This window comes from Corvus cornix, chromosome 1A (assembly GCF_000738735.6).
Source record: "Corvus cornix cornix isolate S_Up_H32 chromosome 1A, ASM73873v5, whole genome shotgun sequence".
In the NCBI taxonomy this organism is placed as follows: domain Eukaryota; kingdom Metazoa; phylum Chordata; class Aves; order Passeriformes; family Corvidae; genus Corvus; species Corvus cornix.
Window position 1 is genome coordinate 37,167,386 of NC_047057.1, and position 16,395 is coordinate 37,183,780.

At 41.6% G+C, this 16,395-nt stretch overlaps 2 protein-coding genes across 10 annotated transcripts in view; both read right to left on the reverse strand.

Moving 5' to 3' along the window:
- Positions 1-4,905: 4,905 nt before the first annotated feature.
- Positions 4,906-6,937, reverse strand: BBS10 (Bardet-Biedl syndrome 10). Its single transcript, XM_039571078.1, is given in 4 exon segments — positions 4,906-6,180; positions 6,183-6,272; positions 6,275-6,687; positions 6,756-6,937. Coding segments are annotated over 4 exon segments (1,932 nt in total). The 3' UTR covers positions 4,906-4,933.
- Positions 6,938-7,106: 169 nt separating this feature from the next.
- Positions 7,107-16,395, reverse strand: part of OSBPL8 (oxysterol binding protein like 8) — an 84,966-nt gene continuing 75,677 nt past the window's right edge. For all 9 annotated transcript variants that reach the window (XM_039570281.1, XM_039570280.1, XM_019279844.3 and 6 more), the window contains 7 exons: positions 16,283-16,372; positions 15,581-15,717; positions 15,036-15,221; positions 12,603-12,690; positions 12,100-12,202; positions 11,429-11,534; positions 7,107-11,199 (listed from right to left, as the gene is read on the reverse strand). In XM_039570281.1, the coding sequence (XP_039426215.1) occupies positions 11,064-11,199; positions 11,429-11,534; positions 12,100-12,202; positions 12,603-12,690; positions 15,036-15,221; positions 15,581-15,717; positions 16,283-16,372 (846 nt within the window). In that variant the 3' untranslated portion in view covers positions 7,107-11,063. The remainder of the gene's footprint in view (positions 11,200-11,428; positions 11,535-12,099; positions 12,203-12,602; positions 12,691-15,035; positions 15,222-15,580; positions 15,718-16,282; positions 16,373-16,395) is intronic.

Genomic DNA, 16,395 nt, shown 5'->3' on the forward strand with positions numbered 1-16,395 from the left:
TGGACCAAAGCCTCAGTTCTTTTATCTGCTGGTGACTTTGTGAGAAATAAACTGTTTGCTGAACCAGCACAAATGGTGTCCCTATGGAAAAATATTTGGTATTCTTTTTGCCAGGACTGTTTTTAAAAAGAGTGCACTGCTTGATCTATTACAGGAATAAGCATCACTTACAAAAGTCTGGTCCTTTATTGAATCATTTAATAAAGAAGGAGCTACTATGTATTGCATCTATTACATTTCTGCTATTGTTTTTAGTTTCGGAATGCAAAAATTAAAATTCTTATTCCTGGAAGTAATTATTAGCTTAATACTCTATTAAGGGAGAAGTAATTTGCAAAATCCTAGATCTAAACATCTATTTGTAGTCTCATTAACAGAATACAAATGACACCTTACACAAAATGATACTGCAAAATTATAATCCTGTTAATTACAGCCAATGCATTTCCAAAGTGACTGGTGTTAAATTCAGACATTTACTCTCTTGTTCAGTTTTAATAGCAATAATGGGATAAATAGTATAGTAAATAGAGCAAGTGTTTAATATTTGGGTTTGCTAGTGACAAAACCACACAGTTTCTTAGATTTCCAAAATTAAAGAGAATTTTGCAACTGAGCATTGAAAGTTTCTCTCTCTTAACATGAGATTTAAAAGAACCTCCCTAAAAAAAAATATGCAAGGTGATAGATTAATCTAAACAAGCATAGAAATAATTCAGCAATGTAAACAGAAGTCTCTACCACTTATAGTAGATCTGTCATGCAACAAAAAGGAACTTTAGAACAGATGAATGCAATTCTAGTGAAGTCCAGGAGATATATGCAAGTGAAGAATTTAATCTTCCTTAATCTTCTCACATGGTGTGATTAATCCCCTGCCTTTGGGCTCTGGAAGATGACTTCTAGATACAGCAACAGAAATAATATGATTTTTCTGCATATAAAATATACAGAAAAATATAAAATATGCCACTATACAGTTACGTTCCTAAACAAAATGTTGCATTCTCCTATCCCCTCTTACAAAGGTGATTCAGCAGCCTGAGATTTGTGGCACAACAGAATAATATTCTTTTTTGTGCCTGGTTCCTGTTCAACGATGCTCTCTGTACAGCTGCCAAAAACGCTGAAGGTCAGCTAAGCATGGATGAAAATGTAAGGCCACACTCAGGTTGCATAACTCCCACTAAAGAAGTTAAGCAATACCTATTTGGTAAGCAGGGAGCTGGTGTCATGGAGAGCAGCGAGCAGGGCCAGGGAAGGTGCTGAGCAGCAAGGGACTGGTGGGGTCAGCAACGGGGACGCAGCTCCAGGAGAGCTGGGGAATGGAGGCTGTCTCAGCGTGGTCCCAGCACCTGCAAAACTGTTCAGACTCGACCCCCACACAAATCAACAAATAAAGCCAGTGTGTTCCTGTCACGTAAATAGATTATGCCTATTCCCAAGAACTGCATGCAGGAGGCAGTTTCAACCTAGTCCCATGCACATTACTAGACACATATACTAAAACTGGGGTTTTTAAAATTTAAGAAAAGAAAGAAACTACCTGACTGTATATGTGAATCTTCTACCTGACAAATAGGATCACCTTGCCTAAAATATACCTAAACTCCTTGTGCATGGGGTGAATGCCTTCAAAATATTCTGAGGAATTTCATGTGGGGCAGAATGTAAGTTTGCTAAGGACTGCAGAAAGGAGAGTTAAACATCATGATTTTTTAAAAGCTATTCTTTTAATCTTAGGCTATTGGCATCAGTATCCCTGAACTTTACATCGTATTTAAGGACTGGATCTGAGTTGAAACACATGTCCATGTGTACCTGACTTTCACGTTGCATGGAGGCCAACCCATATTTAGAAATATAAAAGTAATAGAATAATGGTGCAAAAGAGAAATAATCTCTGCAAAACAGTGCAAGAAAAACCCGTAGGCAGTTACAACCCCATTGAATGCCCCAACACACTGCTCCCTGTGGTTTTGAGTAAACCATTCTCCCAAGCTGTCCCAGGTAACCTCTTTGGTCCCTGTCACTGTGTCAAGAGATCACTTGTCCCCCGCTGAAGGGCAAGCTACAGCTCGAGACAGCTTTGAAATTTGGGACAGCTGCGAGATGTCACGAATAATTGCATACCTAAGGCTTAGGAACTGAGCAACAGTAACAGCCCAAGTAGCCTCTGCAATGGGGGGCAGCTGCTGAAGCAGGTCAGAAACATCAGCAGAGCAGAAATGGCAGTGACAGCACCTGAGCCAGAGCCCAGAACACAGACTGAGCTGTTTCTCAGGGCTACAAACAGCCTTTCTCTTAAAGGGTAGATGGGATAGCAGTGAACCCAAAATATCTTCTAAGATTAGGTCATGTTTACACTTCCAGGCTAATTATTGGAGAAGACTCCTAAGGATAAGGAAGAGCTGCGAGAGCAGTAAATCTGTTCTCTCCAAAGACTAAGTTAATGCCTTTTTTTTTTCTTCCTTGAGCTGGTGCACATCTTGTAATGAGCTTAGACTCCAGGACTGGAACCAAACAGCCATATCCTGAACAAGCATCCACTTCTGCAGACCAGGACAAAGAAGGGACATTCCTCTCCAAGGGAAAAGCCTGCCATGTTTCCAGTTCTGTAGACAGAACAGGGAAACAGTAGTTCAAAATGGAAAACTGATCATCCATAAAATATAGAAGGACAGAGAAGCCAAAGAAATACAGTTCCTGCCTCAATGAATCTTCAGACTCACAAGGTTTCACCAGAAACAGGTCAGAAAAAAGAAGTTTTATGTAACTGTCATTTTTTAATTCTCCTTTGTATCTCTGGCATGCAAAATAAGAGTTCTATATATGGTGAAATTTCTGGACTTTTCTTCTTCTCAGTAAGAATGGCACAATTTAAATCAAACGACCAGAAGGCCATTCATGTAACAAAATATTTTTAACCTTTCAAAGAAACTGCAGTAAATCTGAAAGTGACCAGATGTGCAAATGGTGTAAAGGGATGTGAAATGACACCGTACTTTCTTTCTTTAGACAGCACCTTGATTAGGAATACAAAGGTTTGCTTCTAAAGACAACCCCCACTGCCACAAGGCTTCACGTGTGCTAAGCCACAGTTGTTAAGAGTACCACAGTGCAAATCACTCATCTTTGGCTGGCAAGTTGGTCAGTGGTTTGAAGAGAGTATTGCAGAAACTTGGGCAAAAGCAAAACAAAATCAGCTCATTACAACATTAAAATGCAGACCCAAGTGCCTGCTGAAGTGCCAGGGCTAGTGGAAACTCCCGATGCCATCCAGGCAGAGCAGGGCACACAGCTCTGAAACCTTCCACAGTGGAGATTTCTCTTGGCTCATACTAGACTTGTCATATTCAGCAGCTTCCAAGAGCACACGATAGCAACAAGAATGGGATTCTCTTTCCTCCCTGTTTAATTCTCCCCCACCTCCGCACCTGCCAAAAGATTCTTACAAAAAGAATTGCTGCCCTTAGTTCTTTATTAAAGAAATCACTCCAGTGAGCCCTGAGTCTCACTATTATTCATATGCAGATGTCTATACGAGTGTATTAGTCAGGAAAAAAATTATTACAATGTTTTCTATTACCAGGAATATATGTAAAATTTCAACAGAAAGTTGTAGTCAAACAAAGCATTGCTGACAAAACACCTGAAAGAACTTTGGTAGTTTGAGTCTTCTGAAGAAACTGAAAAAGGAAAAGCATAAAGTAACGGGGGGGGGGGTGTGTGTGTGTGTGTGAGAATCTCTTTACTAGTTGTAACCATCTCAGGTATAGCAGGTAAACATGATTTATGTCTCTGGTTTTAAACAGCCCCACTAATTTTATTTAATGGAAGATTAAGAAAAAAATGCCATTACTCTCTATTATGCAACACTGGCAAATGCACAGAGAACCAATTTGATACCATTATCAGCTGCAGCTGATGAAGTTACTCAAAAACCTCCTCCATCAAACCTGTAGTTTTTAGGACCCAGTGGAAAGGGAGGTATACATGTATGTGGTACTGGGCTTAAAGCAAATATTATTAGGGTGAAAATCCTGGGGGAAAAAAACTGGGAAAAACCAGAAGCAACTGAAGAACCAACCCAGAATAAAATCCCTAATGATCAAAGTCTGAACTGTCTCAGGTTTTTCACATAGAACTGCATTAGGCCTGGCTCAACTTCTCCCATAAGTATACAGCCTTTTATAGCAGGACCACAACTCAACCCATGTTGTAATAAGGAATGTCACATTAACTAATTTACCAGAGAAACTGCCATAAAGTCAAATTATTCCTCACTCTTCTAGTTCAACTGAAATGAACTCAGTGGAAGATAAAAATGCTGCATCTCCTATCAGAAAATTCTTCATTGGGATACACCACAGTGGCTTACTGCTGCCTGCCCCAGTGCTGAACAGGCTAACAACAGTTATGTTTTTCCCTTTATATTCAAAACCACGATGTATTAAAAATATTTTAATTAAAAAAAAAAAACATTTAATCTGGCTAATTATGAAGGCTAAAAAAAAATCCCCCCCCTGGTTTGTAACTTGCAAGTTCAGTGGCTCGTGTCATACTGGCAACTTTTAACATGCCAAGAAAACTAATCACATCTAGCTTGTGAAAACACTCAATCCACCAAAAGAGGCCAAGTCCATCCTCGGCTTGAATGTACACAGGATCCTCAGCATGTGAATGGAGACTGCAATGCACATCTTCTGCAGTGGAAATCAGCTACACTTTCATGCTCAAAATGTCAAGTTCATGTTGTTTACAACCCAGTTTTCCACAGTCTCAGCTGGTTAGCCTTTTTCTTCTAAGAGAAGAAGCACATTAGGTCTAAAAGACATCTTTTACTCTCTAGCATTGAATTTTGAGACATGTCCATTTGACAAGAAGACACAAGAAAACAACACATAACCAAAATCAGTCTTTATTAACGATTTCAAAAGTCATTTTCTGAGTCACAATCCTCAATTCTTTGGAGCGGCCGCCTAATACCGATTATTAAGTCTACAGAGAGAAGCTCTGTAACACAATGAAGAACTGAAATGACTAACTGGTATTTGCAATACACTGACTCTAAGCCTTCATTATTTACAGGCAGTGGCTGATTTTTCCGGAGCGAATTAATGGCTTCAAGATAGAATTTGGTAAAGCCATCTCGTTCTGCCCTCCTGTACAAGGCCTTGGGAATACTTAGCAAAGCATCAGCAACCACGTTAGACACAACAGTTACCTCTGACTGCTGACACTGTTTTGCATAGTCCTGAATATAATAATGTAACAGGATTTCAAAGTAACCTCCTACTGGCAAAACTGGTCCCGCTTCTATGAGGGAGTTGGAGTAATCCTGTGCAATACCTACACAACTCTCCTCCTCTTTAAATGGAACGATATGGCAACATGTTTTTTCTAGACCTTTGCCACCATGCAGGCACTCACACACAGTGACTATATCGGTGTTATGTGCCACTAGCACAGCAGTGCTGTGGTTCTTTTGATTGTGGACCAGCAGATCACTTTTATGAGGGTCTAAAATTTTTGTTTCATCACTAAGTGCTTTCAGCTGACATTCAGAAACCTGGTTACTATTACAAGTATTTTCTGTTACCAGTTGTTTCTGAGCAGCTGAAAAATGCCAAGTGCAAACATCTGAGGCTTCACTCTGGCTTTCACCTTCCGCTTTCCATTCCTCTCTCTGATCAACTGTTTTAAACACCTGCTGCAGCATTGTGAACGCCTCCTGTAAAGCAGCAGCATGCTGCTCATTAACGCCATCGACCGGCCCACAAAGGATCAGGCAATGGGGCTGGAAGGCGCACACACTGCTGAAGCCAATGTGGACACATCTCTTGGAGATAAGCAGCAAGGGCAGGCAAAACGTTACCGCAGCAGTTTCGGTTATTTCTCTGTCCATGTTATCACCGAAAGATGCGTAAGGGGAGACGCCGGTGATTTCACTGATAAGGGCCATTTCTTCCGACGATAAACACTCAACCACAGACACACCATATAATTTGGCATAGTAGATAACTACTTCTTCTTGCTTCGCACTCGACAGTAAAAGCTTAACGTTGTTGCTCTGCAAGCGTTTCATTAAGGCTTCTGTCCTCCTAGTGACCCAGCGCAGGGAAGCCTGATACTGACCCTCAGAGTCTACAACAAACTCGACGCCGGGGGCCGTCAGGCGGGCCGCAGCGGCTCGGTGACGAGCAGGGCCCGCAGCTCCCCGTCCGCCGGGCAGTAAGCAGCGAAGTCCCTGCGGAGGACGATGCCGGGCGGACCCTGGAGCTCGCCAGGGGCAGGCCGGGCACGGCGGCGTGCAGCTCCGGGAACCGCCGGCCGAGGAGCCGCAGCGCCTGCGGGCGGGCGGCGGCGCTCGGGGCGCAGCGGCGGCACAGCTCGGCGCAGAGCCGCGCCAGGCGCTGCCGCTCGCCGGGGCCCAGCCGGCCGGCCAGGTACGGCTCCAGCAGCGCCTCCAGCTGCTCGGGCGGCGCCGGCCGCAGGTGCCGCCGCAGCCCCCGCGCCGCCGCCCGCTCCAGCACTTGCGCCTCGAAGTCCCGCAGCGCCCGCCGCAGCCCGGCGCCGCCCCCCGCCGCCCGCAGCCCGCCCAGCACGGCCGCCAGCAGCACCACGAAGCTCTTGGCGCCGTCCCCCGTCGCGGCGCGGTGGCTGCAGGCGCGGGCCGCCATCACCCTGCGGGCACACGGGCAGCGTTAGGGAGCCGCCCCCAGCAGCCCCGCCCGGCCCCCCCGCCGCGGTACCTGGCCGCGGGCGGCTCCAGGCTCAGCGCCTCCAGCAGCCGCCGCCCGTCCCGCGTCGGCATCGCCTCACCCGAGGGCCGCAGCAGCAGCGCCCGCCCGCCCCGCGGCCCCAGCGCGCCGCGCACCGCGCCCGCCAGCGCCGCCGCCTCCTGGCACAGCGGCTCCAGCCCGGCCGCCGCCATGGCCGCCGCGCCCGGGCCGCCCCTTCCGCCCGCCGCGCGTCACGGCCGCGCCCGGCCAGCGGCTGAGGGGCGGGACCGGGGGACGCGGGGAGCGGGAGCCGGGCTGCGGCGACCGAGGAGCAGGAGGGGGAGCGGGGCCGGGGAGCGGTGCACAGAGCCCAGAGACGCGGAGGTGCGACACATCTTTATTGGAGGCGGCCCGTAACAGTTCAGATCCCTCCCACAAAGCGGTGATCCCGGGTGTCGGACAGGGCGGGACACACGGGACGGGAAAGCGGGCGCTGTGTCCTGAGGGCTGATTTTCCCGCTTGGCAGAGCGAAAGGCCGGGGTAGGGCATAAAAGAGAAAAAGTTAGAGAGAAAGCCCAAATAATCGCGCCCTGACGTTCGAACTATTTCTGTATTACCGCAACGTAGTGCAGCTTCACTGTCACCATCCAAAATCCTCCACTCTCGGTTCACCAGCCAGAAAGAGCTGATTCCCCCCCCCCCCCGCCCCAGTCTGACTAAGCAGGAACATCAGTTCTCAAATACAACAGCCCTCACAAAAGGTCTGATATTACATATGGCACAAATTTGACAAATCTTTACATGTCTCAGAACAGCATAGAAACCCATCAAGAAGGCACTGTTTACAATACTTGAATATCTGCTAAATGTGCTGTGATTTGCGGGTACTCTTGAAATGAAAATAATTAAAACTTAAGGGACGTACAGGATTTTTGTTACACATTATTTACACAAACAATGGTAATAGCCAAAAATAACAGCCTTCAAGAAACAAGAATTACAAATCTGTTTCATGAACACAAGTCTAGCAAAAAAAAAAAAAAAAAAAAAATTGCCAAAGGCACAGAAGGACAGCAAACAACAAAAAAGAAGAAACCACAACCATTACATTTTACAGGATAACCTTTCAAAGAATTTGTGGAATTTCACAAGGGGAAGGAAGGACATGACAACCGGGCTATATGCCCTCATCAAGTAATATCAACTATTTAAAAGGAATCAACAGGTGAAATTCAAGAAACATCATCTAGTGTTGAAAATGATACTTGTTGCATTTCACATGGCATATTTACTTTTTCTCATCTTAGGTCGTCTGTACCCAATCAGGCAACCTGTACCTAAATGGCAACTTAAAGGCATAGAGTGCATCCGAAAACAAACAAACCAACCCAACAAAACCACATGGCAATAAATTCTGCAGATATTTCCTGTACAAGAAAAAAAACCCAAACAAAACAGGACTTGGAAATCAAATGTGAAAACGTGCTGTTATAAACTTTAAAAATTAGTAGAAGACCACAGCCCTCAAACATCTGCAAACTGTACAATCAATTTTTATGTATGTGCAGAGCTCAGTCTTAAGCAGGTAGTAAGTCAAGATCTGCTGTACATCATGGCTAAAGAGGACAATGGTGACGCACTAAAGAAAATGATCCATACACATCTGTGACCAACTGTACAGTAAAAATTAGGGAAGAAGTTACTTTGTTCTATTCAAATGAGGGAACATCATACAAAACCCAGCAAAATAAGAATTACTAGGTTTTCACTGTACTTTTCAGAATTTATCATACGGTCTCACAGAAGTCTGCAATTTTACTTTTCAAAACGTTTCATCACATATTCTTTACCTTTCCAGATCATCACTAAAAACACTTCTTCAACAGAATTCAACTCTAAAAAATAAGTTGAAAAGGAAAACAAGCATAAGGATTTTGTTTCGCTCTGTTCAAGTCTTTTACCTGCCTTGAGCTGAGCATGAACTTCAGCTGTGGAGCATCTTTTTAGTCTGACAATGTCTAACACCAAGCTGCCAGCCAACTGGCTGGGTCAAATCCAGTCACTACCATGCGGTTCATGTAAAAATGCACGCAGACTGTGTTATTCACTGCTCTTGAATAGAAGTGATTTTAAAAATCAGCCTGAAAAGGCAGAAGGACACTTCTATTTACAAGGGAGATAAGAGCTTGTAACTATCAGTCAAGAGTTTCAACACCACAAATTTAGCAGAGTATTATTTTAGGGGATTGAAGTTATTGCCTAAATCTCACTCATTGGATTATTCTCACGTTCAGAATATGTTTAAAGGCTTGTAATGGATCTTAAGACAAGGGAAGCGTTGCCATCTGAATGCAATAATGAATGGCCAAATTCCAGGCTGAGAACACTAAGTCAATGTCACAATACTCTGCTTTCTTAATGCCATTTCATGCATGGATGACAACTTCAGTTTCCATTTAGAGACTGAGGCATTTGTAATCTTTTTTTTTTGTTGTTTATGAAGGAATTTTCTACGTTCACAAATTTTACCTTATGAGATGTAGATTTAATAGAAGTCCAACCAGGTTTGGTCTTGCCCATAGCTACAAGATCTGGCTAATATACCATGTTCCAGAAAAATTATTCAAGACCAAACCATGCTAATGTGAAGCTGTAATAAATATGCTGCAGTTCACTGCTTACACAATTAACTTTTATGCAGCTGAGGCCCAAGGAAGAGGAAAGGTAAAAGAGAAGGGGAGGTGTGTGGAAGCTGGATAGATAAACGAGTAAACAGTATTTTCACTAAATACTAGTGAGACTGATGCAGAACAGAAAGGCAGATCACCTGGAGAGTCAGGTAGGCTGTCCAAGGCAGAGGGATAAAACGTGGCCATGGCAAAAAGTTAAGCGTGACTTTTGAACTGTTCCACTGCCCAGGATGGATTTGATCCTCTGAAAACGAACTTGGCTGTCCTTCACATTGTGTCCTGTTGTCTCACCTGGGGTACTGAAAATACAATTCTACAGCCCCTTTTTGCCTTGGTATGCTTGACTGGCACAGGGAACTCACCAGATAAACACCCGCACTACATTTTTTGCTGGAATTTTACAAATTCTATACATGCCTATATTTCTTCAAATAAAAAATGTTAGAAACCCTGGTTTTGAATTGAAACTTAAGCTTCGCATGAATTTGTATGGCTACAGCATACTAAAAAGGTGCATCCATGTATTCTGGTAAGTAGTATACACTTGCAGTAAGGAAGGATTTCACAAACACTTGGATTTTCCTCTCATTTGTTTTGAGATATATGATGTTAGCCATCACAAAATTTCTGAGCTTTCCCTGTGTAAACACATACATTTTCATTTGCAAGTGTACTCATGACATTGCCCAAATCCTATTCTTTTGGAGATTCAGCTCAAGCTACACACTAAGCACACCTCTTCATCTTCACATTTTGTTTCAAAAATAACCATGAGTCCTGGCGTCAGCAGTCTGTCTGCTTACTGTGACATGGCCATACACAAATGTAAATTCAAAGCTGTAGACTTTTGAAGACTTACAAACATACCAGAAATCCTTGATACTTGCAAATCATGAGAGAGAGCAGACCAAGACAGTACCTTCCTCGGTGCTGTACTGTTAAAAATGTGCTTTGTACAGTAGATGCAGGAATGTTTTTATGATGAATCTGAATTTTTTAAACTATAAAACAGCTGGCTTACAAGCCTTTAGTAATTCAGGATAAAAACCTCATACTTCCAAAACAAATCATGGACATTATGTCGCAGATTTCCCAAAGACTTTAGCTTTTTACTTGCCATTTCCTAATACTCACAATTTTTTGTATAATAATGTATTTGTTTGACCTTAAGCAAAAGTTTACTTCCAAACACCCAATGCCATTTACAAAAGCTGCTGACTACTTCAAAAGTTCCTTTGTTACAAAAATGCTAGGTTTATATATAATGAAGTATGCCTGTTTATCATTCTACCATAACAGGAATCCCATCCTACCTACAGAGTCTGACCTCTGAGTATTTAACTTGATCTATTCCGTGGTGAAGATTCATCAGTACAGCGTATGACGCAATATAAACACAAGGCTGATGTCGTATGACTGCGAGACAGAGGCACACACCAGGCGAAAGAGTGTACTGGCACTTACACAATTCTTACTGCAACTGGGTAGACAGAAGTATGATTCTGAACCATGAACGCTGAGGCAAAGTTCTGTAAGTTGTTGCTACACAGTTCTTTTACATAATATTGCATCATTTGAAGTCCAGCTTAAAATATGGTCCCCAGTAACAGTTCGATCATTCCAGTTCAAGAAGGCCCTTGTTCATACTTATTTGAACAAGAAATTAATGATAAGCTGTAGCAGAACCATGAGTATAATGAAGACACAGTGCTTAAACTGCAAGGAATGGTAGTCCCAGGGTGATGAATTAGAAGTGACTCTATTTCGTAGCGCCATGATCTCCCTGTAAGATAGAAAACAGTATCCTGTAAATTACAAACTGGACAATTAGACATTTTCTACTATGTTAGGGCTCCCTACAGAAGGCAGCTTTAGAGGAAAACTATGAAACATCAATGAGCAATCAACATTAGAGAAGAGTAAAGATACATACCAGCCTCTAATGGGGAAAAAAAAAAGCTATGAAATTACTAGTCTATAAACCATTTTAATTAGTTTTTAAGTAGTACTACCTCTTAATGTCTTCCTGTGTTTCCTTTATAGACTCAATGGCACTCTGCAGTTCACCAAGGTCTGCCCCTTTTTTCCTTATTCTTGTATTATGCTTCAGAAGTTGTGCTAGAAGGATACAAAAGTCAGATGTAATTGACTGAAGTCACTGCTGCCATAAAAGGAACAAAGTATGAATGACAAACTAAGCCTGTTGTAAAAATGAGAAGAAAGTTTTCTGGCTAGCTTCTATTGAAAACTTAATTTCAGAGTCACCTATATCACAGAAGGACAGCAACTTAAGTGCTTGAAATGTCTTTTAAACACTCGCCATATTGTTTAGCTTCTGCAAACATTATCAACAACAAAAATCTACCCTCTAGCCACGTACTAATCTACAAATTAAAACAATTAATCTTTTAAGAAAGGAAAGAGTTTACGAACACTATTCTTTTTCCCTAGGTAGTAAATATGTGCAGCACTTAAGCCTACCTACACTGCATTTAAAAAGACTAGAAAATCTGCAATTAAAAACATGAGCCATTCTGCTCCTTTTGTTTTCCAGAATGTGCTTCATGTTGGATAGAACTAAAGCATAGTAAAAACATTGAGATAAGAAGAGTATGCACGACACTGAACTCTTCAGATGTCAAATAAATTTATTATTTCTGTACATAAATGTATCTTCTTGTACCTTCACTCCCAGAGGAATCCTGGTTATCAGGCTCTGGGGAGGAGAAACCACACTCTCCTTTCTTCTGACTGGCTGGCTTTCGTTTGATTTTTGGAACAGTAACCTAAAATTGATAAATTTATGTTATTTCCAGAGAACCAGAACTCTAGCAAAGCAGCACATTCCAACAGTGACAGTTAAAAGCACAATATCTAATAGAAGTCCAAGTTAAAATTTTCGATGTATTAGCAGTCTGAATTTTGTGCATCTTCCCATTTAAGGAAAATACACATTAAACTGCTGAGCTCAAGTCTGTGTATTTTATTTTCGTATCCAATCAAGTAATTTTTACCACTTAGGATGCAACACAGAAGTGAAAGACATTGTTTGGACTGTGTAAACAACATTTTTGTAGGATAATAGCATTTCCCATCAATCCCAATGCTCTGATGATCTTTATACACATAATGGGCAACATATACAAGTTCCTGGATCTTGCATGTGCTGTCAGAACTGGAACATACCATTGGTGTCCGATGTCGAACTTTTGTTTGGATTGTGCCATCTTTTTCAAACTGGATCATATCATTCAAAGGGTCCCATGGTCTGGTACTAGACAAAGAGAATATTATTAACACTACAGCAATTTAAATAAGAAATATTTCCTTGCTCAGAAACTACTCAGTATGAAGAGGCAAAAAATCTCCCTATAGAGAAATCAGACATGGTGTTACGATCTTATCTTCTACCTATGGTCCAGTCTTAACCTGAAGGGCCAATAAATGGCCAAAATAGGGCCAAAAAATGAACTTCATGTCCAGATCAAACCCCCAGCCAGCTGGCCGAGTATAAACTATTATATTAACCAATATCATTATGTATCTTTTTTTGCCGATCATATGTATTTGCAAACATGGAGAGATTTCCTACTTCAGATACAGTTATTATTTTAGAACTACTGGGAAATTAGACAAATTTAAAAATATTTAACTGCTTTCTGTTGAGTTTTCTTTTTTTTTCTTTTAAAAAATGCCTAGGAAGGCGAGTTTAAGAATCAGTTACCTCAAACCTGCTTCCATCCCTTAGTGGCTAATGGTAATCAAGACTAGTGTCATGAGACACTAATGAGATATGCAGTTTTCTTGTTCTGATTTTTAGGAGTGCTTTTCCAATTACAGCCTAATACAGAATTTATAAAAAACCACAACAGCATGAGAGACATAGCTCATTAGAGAACAACAAGCAGCCAAAGGCAAATACCAACATCTCCGCTGATCACAGGCTTTTCAGGACAGAAACTGCAAGTGAGCTGCAGGAAGGATGTTCTGACACACAGCTTTAGTGAGAGTAGATTAAGCATGGATTTCCTTTCGTGTCCTTCCGTATGCCTTTTAAATAGTTGTAGCTGTTTCAGATGTTGTGAACATGGACCTGCACTTACATCTTAGCTTAACCTGACTTGAATTAAATGTCATCTGAGGCAACTGGGTTAAGAACTAGGCATTGCTCTCTTCTGTATTTGTAATCCAGATGCCTAAATCCATAATCCAGATACCTTAACAAATGCTCCAGCTCACTGCACACATCTTTCATAGTAAGTGCAGAAGACTGCTCTCTACATGGAGCAGGTGGTGAGCCAGCATTATATGCTTAAAAGGAGAGAGAGGCTTCTTCCAGGCAATGCTGACAGTGCAGACTGCTTTCTAGCACATAGCAAAATTTCTGTGGCACATCCTTGAACCACAAGGCCTCAAGGACACCAGAAATAATGCAGATTAACAAGACAGGTCTTAAAGCTGCAGAGGACAGTCTAACAGATTTCAAGTACTGTCCTTTTCCTAATGGTTTTACACAGGGTTCAAGAGTATGGGCAGTCAATTCAGCTGGACCGTTCATAACTCTTCCAGCAGGAAGAGGCATCAACAGCACTAGAAGGTTCAAACCAAGACAGGGTGCTTCACAGAGCATTTAGTCTAGTTGGGGAATTTCCCTGCTGCAGGATGTTTTCAGAGGTGAAAGTGTGCACAAACTTAACAGGAAACCAATGAAATTCATGGAAAATAAATTTACTGAGAGTTGATAAATACACAGATTCCTTGTTTGGTTCCAGGAAACCTCCAAGTTGCAAATTTGCTGGAGACGTGTAGAGTACTCAGGAATCTCATACTCTTCCCTGTACATACCCTTAGGCCATGACCTCAGTATTGCCATTCCTGTACAGAAAGGTAAAGGCCTCCCAGGTTTAGCCATGGGAATATACTTACAGCATTTGGAGTTACTTACAGTAACTCCAAAGTTACTTAACTCTGTGTGTATCATCTTTGGCTATTTTACTTTTACAATCCCTACAATACAGAAGCATGCTGGGTACTGAAAAAAAAAAATCAGCAGAACTTGGGTGCTCTGTGAAAACCGTCACTAGTAAAGGGCTCAGCTTCAAGTGGACTTTTGCAACATTGGTGAGGACACAGAATGCATCCCTCCAGCAATCAGGGAGACAGCTACATCTTCATCTTCTGACCTAGAGCATCACACAAATTGATTCACACACACTCATGTGCAGGGCATATTTGACAGCCAGGCAGAACCACTGGTCCCAGCATTAACTATTGCTGTAAACCTGCTATTCTCAGAGTTATTCTAATATGTAACAAATTAAATAGCTCAATCCAACTAAGCACAGGTTTCTCTGATTTTCAGGTACAAGATTTTCTGATTTCCAGCTGGTATGCCCATAGGTACCATATTTTCCAGTCTGGGAAATCTGTGTAGCTGTTCTGGTCAGTCTAAGGGGGGAAAAAGGGAGGACAGTGCACCCCAAAGTGCCATGCCACAAAAAAATCTAGAACATAGCACAGCTATGTCATTATACATAAATAAGCTCTGTGTCTCAGTTCTTTTGCTCCTGAAACCACAGGAAGTGGCTCAGCAACATTACCAAGCACTCCAGGACTCACTCAGCATATTTGTAGTGCCATTCTCCTGTGACTGAATCCTGATCAAACAGCTTGCATGTCCACTCTTCACCCTTAAGTTTCCTCTCTTTGGCACTCTTTCTCTGAGCTTCTTCCAGAATGTATTTCTCATGAGTAGCTTCTGTTTGGTCTTTATTATTTATTGCTTTTGTCACTTGTTGCCAAAGCCTGACAAATGAACAACATACAGAGTCACCAGAGTCACAATCTGGTTGACAGAAATAATTGCAAACAATTTCCTCAATTACAGGCTAAGTAAATGGACCACCCTCCAAAGAGAATATTACCATCACCCACCAAAGACAATATTACCATTTTTAACAGATGTTTTATGTACATTTCTGTCAAGATTTCCATGATTGTAAGGTTTATAAATAATGATCTTATATTTAACAGTCTTACTTTCTTTTATCATCAAAGGCTAGTATCACCAAACATGGGAAAGTAATGATAATTTGCTTATAATTTGGAGAAGACTATGAGTTTTATTTTGGCAAAATAAATACATGGTTCTAAAGTGAACTTACTTCTCTGACTCAAAGTCATCTTGCTCTTCAAACTTCACAGTGTATCTAGGTAACCTACGCTGCTTCATATCAGATGTTGGGTTCCAGAATGTCTCTGAAACACCTGTCTTCTTGTCACTAATAGTAACTTCACTGTCCTGTAACAGATATGATTGTTACTTTAATTGTAATTATCTCAGAGAGGGCCAAAATAAAAAAGCAAGGAATAATTGCCTTTTTTTTTGTAATAAGAATTTATTTTCTTTTGAATGCATGCAGTTAAGAATAATTAGATATGCTAATTTCAAAATTCAATTTCTGCCCTCTGTGCTAGGTTCTAGCTTGGAACAGTGATGCGATGGAATCATTACCACACCCAAAACCAAGGGATGCTATGTCACCTCACCAGAACTGAAACAACCTTAAATATTTCATGCTGGTGCCATAACAATTCTTCATTGAATTAATGCATATACCAAAATATTTTGCAAGCTTCATTGTAAAGCAACATTTCATTTTCTTCCTAAACTACTTAAATGTGCATTTTTCCACCTTTTAACAGCTGCAAATAGAACAATGTTGATTCTATACTTTCTTGAATACTTTCTACAAAAGCAGTACTTAGCTTTTTTGTAAACATGAGTCTTTTTTGTATTTAAGTGCTATTTTAACCTGTCTCAACCATCAGCCAGCATTTATAAAAGAGCATCACTCACTACTTACCCAGTGACCCTCTAAAATAGCCAGAACTTCTTTGCCAAGCTTAATTTTCCCTGATATTTGGTTAACACTGTCATTGTTACCCAAAAAAGGCTGCAAAACAAAAAGAAATGGTT